The sequence below is a fragment of the Urocitellus parryii genome, chromosome 3, assembly GCF_045843805.1.
Source record: "Urocitellus parryii isolate mUroPar1 chromosome 3, mUroPar1.hap1, whole genome shotgun sequence".
Taxonomy (NCBI): domain Eukaryota; kingdom Metazoa; phylum Chordata; class Mammalia; order Rodentia; family Sciuridae; genus Urocitellus; species Urocitellus parryii.
In genome coordinates, this window is record NC_135533.1 from 15,421,454 (window position 1) to 15,436,149 (window position 14,696).

General features: G+C 38.4%; 1 protein-coding gene across 1 annotated transcript in view; it reads left to right on the forward strand.

Annotated features, from left to right (window-relative positions):
• The window catches only part of Svopl (SVOP like), a 48,367-nt gene extending 40,507 nt beyond the window's left edge, over positions 1–7,860 (forward strand). Inside the window, exons 14-15 of the mRNA XM_026398544.2 lie at positions 7,107–7,220; positions 7,789–7,860. Of these exons, the coding sequence (XP_026254329.2) occupies positions 7,107–7,220; positions 7,789–7,860 (186 nt within the window). The remainder of the gene's footprint in view (positions 1–7,106; positions 7,221–7,788) is intronic.
• The last annotated feature ends 6,836 nt before the right edge of the window (positions 7,861–14,696 follow it).

Here is a 14,696-nt window from a genome sequence, read left to right on the forward strand (position 1 = left end):
TAAGAAAACATTTGTCCCGGTGACAAAACAGGATATGTTCTCATAAAATGCCAGGAAACATGCACCTAAAGTACGGCAGGTGGGCCTTATTTTTCTCATTTATCAGGGTCATTGTGCCCCACAAGAACTGGCCTAGAGTGAGGAGTTATTGCTGTCCCACTCTGTCAACCTTCCAGCCTCTTTGGCTTCCGCTAATAAATGGGAATTGTGTTTGGATTCTTCGGGGTGTTCTCTCCATGACTTCAGGAGATCCTAACATTAGGGCTTCAACAAACAAATTTAGGTGAGGGCACACTCAGTCCACAACAGGCACCCATCTGGACTCTTTCTCCCTATTTACTTACCTCTAAAAAATCTGGCTCTTGTAGTTTATCTAAAGTACCCAGCTGTCTCCATACTTGCTGTCCTCTCACCCTGGAAGCCTTTTTCCCACCTCATACTTTCCAGTAGCTATTATTCCTTACCAGCTAGGAAAACCTTCCCTGACACCCCAGTTTAAGTCTGGCTTCCCTGGTATGAGCTCTTAGGGCATCTTAAGCTTTCCCTTCGTATCACTTATCAGATTATAATTGCCTATTTATTTGCCAGGGTATTTAAGATCTCTCCTAGTGGACTTGAATCCCCACCAGGACTTGGATGTGTGCATAATTTGCTAGTTTTTGTATTCTGAGTTCCCACTGCAGTGCCTGGCATATAGTGGACATTCAGTATGTTGGGAATAATTATTTTTGTATATAAAACAATTAATTTTGATATCAGTTCATATCCCATTACTTTGTTGAGTTTGGGTTCTTAATGGAATAATTACACTTGTAAAGTTGACTGGTGAGCTCTTGGAAGGGAGGGTTTGCTGAGGGCCAATGCCAAGTAGGAATGACGCATCGATATTTCCTTGCCAGCGTACCCCATGTTAAATGGATTTGCCTTGGAAATTTGCTGTGACCTTGCATGTGTGTTTGAGAAAGATGACCCTGCTCAAGGTGGATCCAGGTTTGAGGAAGTATCTTGCAGGTTTGAGGAAGTATCCTACAGGTTTGAGGAAGTATCCCGGTCCTTGGGTTTAGGGTGTTCCTGTTTTAAGGCGTTCCCGGTTTAAGACAATAGGGGTTTTAGGGAAGTTGGAGGTTGAAGATTATTGCTGCTGGGATTAGGGTGTTCCTGCTGTTTGTTCCCATTGAGTTCTCGTGAGATCAAAATGGGATTTGGGAAAAAGCCTCGTGGAGTAGGTGAATTGTGCAAGCAGATGGGATTTCCCCTGAACGTGTGTGGGGGCTGGTGTGAGTTCGGGAATAAAGAACTGCTGTTTGAATCTTCAAGGTGTGTGGTGGCTCGTGATTCTGTGCCAAGCCGAGACATTGGCAAGGGTTAATGCAAGAGGGAACAGGAGTGGCCAGGAGATTCCTGAGGCCATCATGCAGGGGAGGACTTGTACTCCTATAGTGCTTTTTCTTTTAGAGAAATAAATTTCATTTGTTGATCTTTTTTTTGTAAGTTTTGAATCAATACGCTTGCATGATATAGTGATTGATCTTTTGTGTTTATTTGCTAGATTCCAGGGTCATTGTTAAGACATGAGGCTGGGCTGAGGGTATAGTTTAGCAGTGGAGTGCTTGCCTAGCACACATGAGTTCCTAGGTTCCACCTCCAGCACTGGGGTGACCCTGGGTGGGTTGGGGAGGACATGAGGGTGGTTTTCTTTTTCTGAACTCTATTCCTTGGAAGTTTGAAAGAACTGATCTATAAAAGGTTGAATCCTGCACTGTTGAGGATGTAGTTCTATAGGCATTATGAGAAACATGCTCACCTGTCCAAACCTAAAGGGACTAAAAGGCACAAGCTTCAGCAAAAAGTGAGGCTTTATTTTAATAATGGTCTTGGGAGATCAGGTGGTTGGAGGTCAGGGACACACAACAAGTTCCTTGTTGCTGAGTACTATGGGCTGCACAATACCATGTCGCCTTGGCTTTACTGTTGCCTTTAGTTGGAGTGCTTCCTTTGTTCTCTTGTGGTGGGGAAGTCCCCTTGGAGTGCTTGCCCTTGGCAGGTACACAGTTTATCTAACCTATGCTCCTTCTCACCTCCAGTGCATCAAGGGGCTGTGAATTTTTACACTCAGGGGTTAACTGCTTATTAACTTTCATTCTGCTCTGCCCTGCAGCTGTCTTAAGATCCCAAGACATTTTACATTTAAAGTTCAATGCTGTATTTTGAAAATGGACCACTGGACTCTCTATTTCTCATTCTCTCTACTTTTTTCCTCCTGTTTATTTCATTTTGATACCGGGGATTGAATCCAAGGGGTGCTTACCCACTAAGCCACATCCCTTTCCTGTATTTTTTTTTTTAGCCCTTTTTTGTATTTTTGAGTATATTTCAGAAAAAGTTTTATTGAATATTGACTTCATTCAAATTTATCAAGACTGGGGGGAGTATTATGGCTATTTTCATTTCATTAGTGATTATTAACATTCTTAATTCCATGATTTTTTTATACCTTTATTTTTATGTGGCGCTGAGAATGGAACCCAGTGCCTCACGCATGCCAGGTGAGAACTCTACCACTGAGCCCCAGCCCTTAATTCTATGCTTTTAACTTTTCATAATTAACTTTTTTTCTAAAATAGTTCTTTGATCAATTTGTCGACTCTGTTTTTTTTTCTAATTTATTTGAGTTTTGTCTTTATTATACCAGGGTTTGTCAGATTAGCTTTTTTAATTTATTGAATTAGAAGTATAGCTAACTTTTTTCTCATTTTATAGTGATGATTTATAATCCTTCAAAAATTTTTTTCTGAATAAAAAGTATACCTGTAAAGTTTTAAATACAGAAATGTGTTACCAGAAAGGAAAAATTCCCGTAAAAGCCATCATCAGAAATAACCACTGCTAATAGTTTAGGGCATGTTCTTCCTGGTGCTTTTCTATGCATATATGATTTCTCTCTAGGTGTAACATTTGTATATATGCAATGTTTTATTTATATCTGAATAAGTACACAATGGATCATAAATATATATGCATGTACTCATGAAAGTAAATATATCTGTATATCGTCACCTGCAGAGGCAAATGGCTAACTGTCTCTCCCCCAGAATTTGGCTTGAATGTTGAGATCATGGCCCAAGGGCTATGAAATTGAATTGAAGTCTCTAGAGAGAGCAGAGGAGGATTCTCAGGTGGGTCTCCAGTGACCCCAGAGTAGGCAAAGAATCCTGAGGATGGAGTCTTGCCCTCTGCTGCATCACAGATGTGGACACAGATATGGCCATGTGTGGACACACACCTCCATGTTGCAACTACAGTGGCCTTATCTTTTAATTTAGTTCATGTGTATCAACCTCATTTTTTAAAAAGTAGGTCATAGATTTCCATTTGCATGGATGTGTCATGATTAGATAGCCATTGACTTGTTGATGAATAAATTGTTTTAATTTTTTCTGCTATTTACAAACAGGATACCAAATGTTCTGCACAGAATACCTTTGTACACATGCCACTATTCTAATCATTTTATTTATTTTGGTGTCTGGGATTGAACCCAGCGGCATTAACCACTGACCCACATCCTCTGCCCATTTTATTTTTTGAGACAGGACCTCAGTAAGTTGCCCAGGCTGGCCTTGAATTTGTTATCCTCCTACCTCCAAGTCTCCTGAGTTGCTGGGATTACAGGTGTGCACTACTGTGCCTGGCTATTCTAATCATTTTAACATGAGCTCTTATGTTCCAGACATATAAAATGGCCACAGGATTACAGTCACTGGGATTATAGGCATTTGTCCAGTTTCTATTTTTTAATTTAACTACTACTTGATATAAATTATTATAAATTCCCTCCCCCAATCTTCCTATTTCCCCTGCCTGTGGTAAAACGCATTTTCTATGTACTTGATTTCTTTTCAAGATACCACACATAAGTGAGGTTGTGCAGTATTTGTCTTTTTGTGCCTGGTTTATTTCACTTAACATAATGTCCTTCTAATTTGCTTCTGTCCTGTTGCAAATGGCAGGAGATTCTTCATGAAGTCTGAATAATACTCATGGTATCTTTCTACCAGAATTTCTTTATCCACTCAGCTGTTAATGGACACTTCAACAATGTTTTGGCTATTATGAATAATGCTGCCGGGAATATGGGAGTAGAAATTTGGGTATATGCCCAGCAGAGGGATTTCTGTAACAGATGACAGTTTTCTATTTTTAATATCTTTGGGAACCTCTGTATTGTTTTTCAGGCTGGATGTACCAATCTACATTCTCAAAAAGAAGGGTTTCCTTTCTCTGTCCTCACCAATACTACTTGTATTTGATATTAGCCATCCTAATAGTGGTGAAACATCCCTGTGGCTTTGTTTTGCATTTCCCTGATGATCAGTGAGCACCCTTGTATACAACTCTTGAAAAATGTCTATTTAAGTCTATAAACACATTCACATACCACCATCCCCACTCCTCTTCATTATCACCAGAAAGATAGTAAGCTTTTAAGCCTTTTTCAATCTCGTAGACAATAAATTATATCTTGTCTCTATTTGCATTTGTTCATTATTAGTAAGGTTGAACATCTTTCACTTAATATCCATATATATTTTTTAAAAAACTTGCTTGTGTGATTTGCTATTTTTCTATAGACTGGACATTTTGGTGTACTAGATATTTGTCTGCCCTTTGATTTTATTATCAAAATATTTTGACATACAAATATTTCAATTTACCAATTTTCTCTTATGGTGTGTTTTGTGTCATGCTTAAATGGTCTTTGTTGCTCATTCTTCTAAAGTTTCTGAAAATATTTATAAAACACTGAAAGCTCAACAACTTTCAATGTTTCATCCAAAACATTAAGTTCTTTGATATAGTCGCAACTAATTTATGCATAGGCCTGAGGTAAGGATCTAACTTTCAAAACAATGCTTAGTTGGTTGTTCTCGGGCCATTAATCATCCTTTCTTGGGGGCCGCCTCTTAGGTGACTTAATATGCCCGATACAGTGAAACCAGATTTCTATAGATTCTTGGATGTCTTGTGATTCATTGCTTTATTGATCTATTCTGGCACCAACACTATACTGCTAATGATTGCAATTTTATGTTTAATGCCTCTTAGGCTAATAATCTTCCAGGCTTCCCCACACCCATGGGTTTAAGTTTTCTTGATTTGTCTTACATATTTTTTTCTTTCATGTTAATTTCAGAATCTCTTCCCTACCCCCCAATTTATTCCAAAATGTGACAGGATTTTGTTAAAATTATAGAAAAATTTTGAGTTATATTTTTACAAGACTCCCTCTAAGAACTAAAGATTTATGTACTTATAATTTTCATGTTTCTTACATATTCCTTGGTATGTCTATTCCTGAATATTTTGTTCATGTTAATTGTGTTCTACAAATTAAATGTTATTTCCATTCCATTAAACATATTGAGGATTGAACCCTGGGGTGCTCTACCACTGAGCTACATCCCCAGCCCTTTTTATTTTGAGATAGGGTCTACCAAGTTGCCCAGGCTGGCCTTTAAAGATCAATCCTTCTGCCTTAGCTTCCCAAGTAGCTGAGAATATAGGCATGCACACCATGCCTGGTGCCCCATTTTTATAATCAGATATTACTTAAGTTCTTGCTTTCAAATAATAGAAACTGACTTTGGTTAGGCAGAATTTATTGAATATCCAATAATAACTCTATATTGAGTTGTCAGTCTTTTTTATGAAGCATAGCCCTATATCCTTCTGGGGAAGCCAAAAAGACTAGGCAGTTCCTCACTGATGCTGGCTGAAAAAACAGTTGTATGACCTGAAATCAACCCATCAGGGTCTTATACTTTAGAATTCATTCTGGTTGTGGTAAAAATTTTGGCATCCAATATTACAAGTGGCAACAATGACACTATAGCAGGTAGTAGGGCAGAATCTAGATATATGCCCTATCATGGCAGGATTTGGTCACGTTTCAGACTTGCCTGGCATCTCTTGGTTTGTATTCATTTACTTCTAGCAGCATACACAAAACACAAACTCCTCTTTGGGGAAAACTAAATTTGGAAAATAAAATCAGAGGCCAGTATCTATTAACCTCATTCCAAATAGGTTAATATTGTGGGCTCTGTTTGCCTAAGTAGAATTATTTACTGTTTGGAAGCAGCAGGCCTACTACATACAACATTTGGGTTCCCAAACTGGGTATCTTAAGGAATTCTAGTAACAAGGCGACTTGTCAGAGATGTATATATGACTTAGGGCAATAGTTACTGATACTTGTCACAATATAGACTCATCTGTAAAGAGAGGTTAGACTAGACCAGCTAGTTTCTAGGTCTTTGAAAATTGCAGTCTTTTCACTCTAAAGAGACTTGCTTTTTCTTAATTACTTCCCTTAAAATTTAGCTGACAACTATCAAGTGCTTGGCTCTTTGCCACTGTTGAACAGAGTCCTGGAGAAATTGCAGTATGCTCTCATACTCAGTTGAGCAGAGATTTATTCTTACTGTGGAAATATGGACACAAATAGCAAGTTATGCTTGTTATGTGATGCATTATGAATGCAGGCAAGATGCACTAGTAATCTTTTCAGAGACTCAGATTACATCTTCTGAAATACTTTGTTTCATCCTGTTGGAATGAAGTGGGGAGCTAGGCATAGTGGCATACACCTATAATACCAGTGACTTGGGAGGATCTCAACTTTGAGGCCAGCCTCAGCAAATTGGTGAGACCCTGCCTCAAAATAAAAAGGATCGAGACGTAGCACAGTGGTCAAGCACTCCTGGGTCAAATCCCCAGTGCCCTCGACCCTACCAAAAAATCTAAAGGGGGAAATTGAACATTTTGGTAGCGAAGGTATAGCATGAAGTAAGGTCAGAAGTTAACTTGAATTGGTATGAGAGGAGGTAGAAGAGCAGACAGATGTCTTGTCTTCCACAGTGATATTTTCTCTAGGATGCCTGACAGGTGGGTGCAAAGAGACGTCTAAGCTGGCCAGTGCATATTTAATACCAGTCATACAAAAATGCCCACACCAGCTTGGCATCAGAGATGCATGACTTATCCTTATTTTACCTATGATGTTGTAAAGTTAGGGATAATGAGCTTTCTCTTGTGACTTGTAGGTTCTTATGAGTGCATCATTCCTGGGAGCCCTGTGTCTCTTCTCATCTGTCTGTGTTGTATGTGCCATTTCTGCATTCACTCTTCCCATTGAGACCAAGGGACGAGCCCTGCAGGTAAGTTGCCATGTTTTGAACTTGGTATGTGGGTCTCCTTCTTTGAAGTAGGTATGGCTTATTGTAAAACAATATTTAGGCCAGGTGTAGAGGCATATGCCTGTAATCCCCTCCACTGACTTAGGATTCTCCTGCCTCAGCCTCCTAAGTTTAATGCCAGCCTCAGCAATTCAGCAAAGCCCTGTCTCAAAATAAATAATAAAAGGGCTGGGGATGTACCTCAGTGGTATAGCACATATGGTTTCAATCCTCAGCACCAACACACAAAAAGTTTAGAATCCAGTAGAAAAACTGAGTCTTTAGTCTTTCTCACATACAATTTTGAGCAGCACTGAAGTCCAAGTAACAAATAATTCACTTAAAACCGTTTTCTCTAAAAGCTATAGTTTGATTATCAGAGACCAAGATGAGTGACAGTTGTTGAGGCTGCAACATTCTACCTTTCCCACTTTTCTGTGTGGATTGAAGCATTGCTGCAGAACTAAAGGTGGCCAGAGGAGCTGGCCCCCGGGATTACATGCTCCTTACACATTGGTCCAGCCTCCTTCTCCCTTGTACCTGTGGTTAGAGTGAAGCCAAAAGCTTTAGTGCAGCACCAGTTGCCATCACTACCAACAACCAGCAGACACTGCTCAAATGAAAAAGGGATGCCCTAAAGTACAAGGCAGGCTGCAGGAGAGATGGTCTTCCTAGCCCTCATGCTGATCTCAAAAGTCCGTTTCTTTGCCTTAAAGCTTGTTGCTCCTGTTGCTGGTATGCAAGGTTATGTGTGTGGGGGGGAGGGGGAGAATAGTGGGGTTACTGGTTACACTGAGCTGCTGCCTCTGAGACTGTAGCATGAGGCTCTTGCTGCTGAATGTGATTTGCTCCCTCTCTCCTGTGGTATTCAAAATATTCTGAAGAGGGAAAAAAAGAGTTAAGCTGCAGAAAAGGTTTATATTCTTGGTGCAAAAAAAGTGCTTTTGTCTGAGTAGAGCCAAGAAAGGCACCATTGAATACAGAAACACAGGCTTATACCAGTCTTGAAGTCTTCCCCCTAGCTCAAGGTAATATGCCTTTTAATCACTGATTAGGTGACCTATCATATAATCATGAACTTAGGGTTTAGGTTCCTTCCTTGGAATGATGACCCATCACTGAATGCCCAAAATCAGACTGAATTAGATGACTCATATGCCTCCTTTTAATGGTAAATAAAAGGATTATCACATCCTTTACATAATGAGTAAACAAGGAAGTTGAGTAACGTGTGTAAAGGAACACACTAGTATTTAACTGAGGCTAGAAAGTACAGGTGCTAATCTTGTGCTATTTTTCCATTCCTTTCCAATTTTTCATGTAGTGTTTTATATAAATATGAAACCTAGTTTACCATTTATTTTTCCTAATGGATTTTCAATTCAAGTCATATCCATCTACAAAACACTAGTTCATTTTCTGTTGACTTGGACTTGTTTTTAGTACTGTGGTGAAATAATTTTGCATCTGTTTACAACTTTTTAATATTATTTTCTTAGAATTTTAACATGGCAATTCAATTCAATACATGTTTGAGCACAAAGCCCTATCTGTGGGCAAATCCTGTGTGCACACATACCCACACCCCTCAGTGTTCGGAGTATTTACCATATAAAGTTTCAAGAAATGTTTACAAGAATATGCCAAAGTTTTTAACTTCCTTTCAACACATACAGATAGCATCCCAGGAATTGACCGGATAAGCCAAACTAACTAGTTTAAAAGAACTAGTTAGTTTGGCTTATCCTAAGAAACCCACTTAAAAAAAAACCCCAAAACCAAAAAACAACAAAAAAAGACACCCCCCCCCCCAAACACACAAAATGAGTGCAGTGGTGCATGCCTGTAATCCCAGCTACAAGGCAAGTTTGGGATCAACCTGAACAACTAAGCAAAACTTGGTCTCAGAAAGAAAAGACGGGCTTGGGATATAGCTCCATTAGAGTACCCTTGGGTATATTCCCCAGTGATACCCCACAAAGAACCCAGTAAACAAAACAAAAATAAAACACAATTTTTCTAAGTAATGTCTATATTGTACTAAAATAATTATAAAGCTAGTATTGCATTTCCAGGTACACAAAGGTAAATCCTGGATCTTAATTCCTTAGAAATTGTATTAAAGAGACTTCTATTATTAGTTTCCAGTGTTAGTTGAGTATGAATAGAATGCCTGTTAAAGTGTATTATTGATCTATTAAATCTTTTTTTTCCCCCAGCAAATTAAATGAGACCTGCAAATCTACATCTACCAGAGGAGCACAGTGTATTTTATCTTCACAGATCTGTGGCACATTTCTTAAAAACTTGGTTTAATTTCTGTATGCAAGTCAATAATAAACTGATTATGTATCTAAGAACATAAGGCACCCATGGGAATACAGCTGGCAACTGTATACTCATCTCCTCCTTGGGAGACAATATATAAAACTTTTACAAAATATACCTAAGATTGGAAAGTATATGAATGGGAGAGGTTAAAGGAAGATCTTTTCTTCCCTGATATCAAGAATACAAAATCTTAGAACATATACTTGGTATTTTCCCATACAGGTTATAGCTAAAGTTGGACAAAATCTTGTACTTAGGACAAGAACTGGGCTGATATCATTAAATCTTTCAAAACCACTAGAATAGTCATCAAGTTCAAATTAATATTAGCATCAATTATGGCCTTCCTAGTCTATTCACAAAATATGCTTAAATTAGTGGCTTGTATACAATTACATGCCATCCCTATTTCTACTCATTTATTTTAATGGGGAGAATCTTTGATTCTCATAATACGATAATAAAAATGAAAGTATATAGCCAGTTTTCTGACATATAATCAATCACTCACCTGCTTGTGGAGAGACTGATACACGTGAAACATCATAGTTTTGAAGCCAGAATTAAAAACAGGTAGTCAGTATAGATACATAAATCGGGCCAAGTTGAGAAAAACAGCAAACCAGTTTGGGTCCAAAAGGTTGAAGACTCCGCTGTGGGAGATTGAAATGTTAGTGTCCCAAATACCTGCCCAATACTGCCTTCCTAAAGAATTGTTAATAAAGCAACCCCTGAGCAGACAGGGAGCTGCTAATTAATTCACCTGGGCCCCCCTTCCTGCCCAGATCACTTCTCCCTGGCCCCTTCAGCCCACCTGTTTCCCACCTCTTGGCTTTCCTACCTGCATCTCCCAGTCACATATACAGGATGAAGGGAAGTGAACAAGATAAGGGAGAAGAACATAAAAGAACAAAGAAACTTTATAAGTATAAAAGGGATGGGTCTTCCTCATCCCATGGATTCTAGTTTTTGGGTCCCCTTCTTCCTTAGGGAAGAAGTCTGTTCTATCCTTTAAATAAAGCTTCTTGCTTTCTACTCTATGCTTGCCTCAGGTGCTTCTCTCCTGTTACACTTCAGCATTCAGGGAAGCCCAATAACCGAAGGTATCAGTTTGGCACACCACATTCTTTTAGGACAGGCATGCTGCAGAAAGAACACCTAGTTTTTCACATTTACATTTTATATTTTATCAGTGTTCAGGCTTGTTGTAGAAGCCCACTGAAGTTGGGGAACCCAAGGCTGGCTTACCCCCATTTCATAATAGAAAAAAAAATCAGCTGTAATGGCAAGAGTATTGTGGCATTAGCAAACTACATTTATGAAAGATTTCCAATTCTCCTTAAAGAGTGAAAATAATTCCTATTTGAACAATAGCCTTGAGTGGCTTAAAATCAATACATCGATTTGTCCCTTAGTATGCTTGGGGGATAGGTTCCTGGACCCTTTAAAGGTGCCAAACTTCCCCAGATGCTCGAGTCCTTGATTGGAATGGCAATTTGCATATAACCAATGTATGTGCTCCCATATGCTTTAACCATCTCTATAGACTATCATTTCCTGCATAGCATTTATATTGCATTAGTAAGTCTGCATACATGAAGGACAGACTTTTTCCAATATTTTGGATCTGTAATTAGTCGAATTCTTGGATGCAGAATCCATGCTATGGTGGGCCATCTATATTTTAGGCTTTGTGAGTACCTGTGAACTCCATCACAAGTCTAAAATATTCTTAGCTTTCAGATTGTGGAAAAACGAAAGCAGGGTATATGCTGAATTTGGCCAACAGGCAACCACTCATTTTAAGGTCTAGCTATTATAGAATTTTAGATGAAATATATTTGTTGCAAACATGTCTTGGGTATACTTGTAGAGTTAAAAATTTAACTGAAAATCCCCAAGCTGAAGTTAGCAGCAATTTAAAACTAAAAGCAAAGGATGGCAGTGATCGAAAACCAGTCAAGCAATGACGAAGCTTATGCTCAAGCGTCTTCCTAAGGATTTCAGAACTCTCAGTATCTCTGAGGCTCTTTAGGCTTAAGGAAATTGTTATTAGCTCTATCTAAGCCCCAGGCTCCTAAGACAGAACCAAATTAGCCTATATAGAAAATTCTATTCACATAATTTTAATTGAATACCCAATTTAACAAATCCTTAAATCTTGTAAATTGCTTAGTATTAGTTGTCATTAGAAATGGAAGTCAACAAATTTCAAGTCACTAACTTTACTTGTAAGGACTTTGATCATTTTGCTTTATATAAATAGAAACCAAATATGAATCTGTTTTGGGGCTGGGGATGTGGTTCAAGCAGTAGTGCGCTCGCCTGACATGCGCGGGGCGCTGGGTTCAATCCTCAGCACCACATAAAAATAAAATAAAGATGTTGTGTCCACCAAAAACTAAAAAATAAATATAAAAAATATGAATCTGTTTTATATAGAGAAGAGAAACTGACTTCCTTTAAACTCTTTAATGGCAAAACCTCCTGTAATATGAATGCCAAATTCTTTATTTTGGACCTTTTGTATGTTGGGCTTTTAAAACATACTGTCATTAGTTAATGCCTAAAAAGATCAAATTAAGATAACCAGCATCACTGTCAAAGTCTGTTACCTGGAACACCCTCATTTTCTTTGGGGAAAGAAACTTCTCAGGTCAGTATATTCTCATTCCAAGGGTAAGAAGTGTGCTCTGCTGGTTGATCTGTTTATTCTGACCTTCCTCCCCAAACAATTGGGCTTTATCATTTGCAATGGAAGAACTCTAGACTGGATTTTTACTTCAGTTGTCTTGGGTTAACAGTATGAGATTCGGGGGCAAGAAGTTCCTATTCCCCAGTTCCCTGACACAGAAGAATATGGTAAAACAGATTTCCTTCCATGCTGTATTTGAAAATGTGCTAAGATTGAATTGTGCTCATTTGTGACTACCAAGAAATAACTTTTTGACAAAAATTGGGATTTTTTTTAAAAATTAGGATTTAAAAAACTAATTTTAGGACTGGGGATATGCCTCATTAGTAGAATGCTTGTCTAGCATGCAAGAGGCCCTGGGTTGGATTCCCTAGCATCACACCACAGAAATAGAAAAAAACCTTAGAATCAAATAGAAGGTTGTTCCCAAAGTAATGGTATGTCACTAGTTGGCCATGTGCAGGTAAGTAGGTAGAGACCAATAAACATATATATCAAAGCCAATCTATAAGTCACAGGACTGGAAATACTAGGGAGCTTTATCATAGCAGACAAACATCTGAAAAATAGGAATTGATATGCCAAATATCCCCTAGCCATAGTTAATTGTAACTCCTTAAGGAAACATTATTTCAAAACCAAGTCATAGCTTTTTTCTCCTTTCCCTTCCAGGTATAATTCAGTGATACAGCCTTGCTGGATTGAACCCAGCAAGGCTGTATCACTGAATTATACCCCCGGCCCTTTAAAAAATTATTTTGAGACAGGGTTTCTTTTAGTTACTGGTGCTGGACTCCAACTTGTAATCTAATCCTCCTGCCTTAGCTTTCAGAGTCACTGGGATTAAAGGTGTATGCCACTAGGCCCAGCCATGGATATCAAAAGGCAGGACAAGTTCAGATTCGGCCTTGGCAACTTAGTGAGACCCTGTGTCAAAAAATAAAAGGGCTGAGGATGTAGTCCAGTGATGGAACACCCCTAGATTCAATCCCTAACTGTTGTAACATTCACTGTAAAAAATCCAGCTGTCAATTTTTATAGTAAGATCAAAGCACCTGGTTCCCCCCTTTCCCCTCCAATAAAAACCAGAACCCAAATCCTAAGACTGCTCCCTCAAATGTCCTTCACAATAAGCAAAAACCTTTATGGAGAAGTCTGTGATAGCATTGGTTAATTCTCAGGAACATGAATTACCTACATGTGGATTATGACTTAAATGCCCATCCAAGATGAAAGTACAAAAAATGTTTGTAAAGCCATAAACTATTAATTTACATAGTAAAATATGTACATGGTTATTTGAGAGGAGGAGCTTGATAAGAAATCATATGGTTGAACTCAAGGTCATGTCCATAATTTTACTGGCCAGATAATTTGATTTCTCTCATTCATAATATGGATAAATAGAAATTGAGTATATCTTCAATTAAACCAAAAAACCTTTCATTCACATGCAGCAACTTACTTTTGGGCTTCCCATCAATTTGGATGAGGTCTCAACAGCAGGAGTTTCCTCCTTTCAAATTATCTGACAAAGTTAGGTCAAATTTAGAAGTTTAAGTAGAGGACTTAGAAATGCAAATTCATAAACAGAGCAGTTGGCTATACTTACCCTTTTGATAGTGGAGCTAACTTTTTTGAAAACTTTTCTAAGCTATATGCTATTCTGTGTGGTAGTAAAACAGAGAGTCTATTCTTTAGCTTGGAAAACAAAGTACTACCATGGGAAGAGGGCAGTTCCTTTTCTTCCAACATGTTCCACTTTTCTATGCCCTGTTCAGAAAAGCAGAGCTTGTTAATTAAAAGGACAAAAGGCTTACACTGCCAGATGCTGATGGAAAGATATATTCTGCCTTTAATATGGTTTATCTCAGTCCTTTATATGCCTGTCATTGGTATGTAAGTAACAACTGTGTCCTTGGGTTTCCTTATAGCCAGAAAGACGAGAGCTTAGCAGCTGGGAAAGCAACTGAGTTGGAACTCTTGAAGTCCCAGTTCCAACATGGTCTGTTCATTCATAACTGTGGATTAACCTGATCATATTCTGCAATGGGTGTTCTGCAGCTAGGCTACTGGGCTCTCAGTTTAAATCCAGAGGGAAGTGTCCCAGAGTTTTTGGTAATATGTACACACCGGAGTACATAAGTTTAACACTGAACATTTTCGGGGGAGGGAGTGCTCTCAGAATTAATGTGGGGTAGACTGAGGCTTCTATTTTCTAGCTTCTATTCGAATAGAATTTAAGAATTATTTAGTTGGGATTCACCTTATTTAACATAGACACTTGTTAAATAAGGTCACAGGACTTAAGAGACCACTTCAAAATGGCTATTAGGAGAGAGAAACCAAGACATTTGCTTTTAATATAATTTATATTATTATGTATGATTACAGGAAAGATGGTTCTCATCTGCTTTTCATTCAGCAAAAGA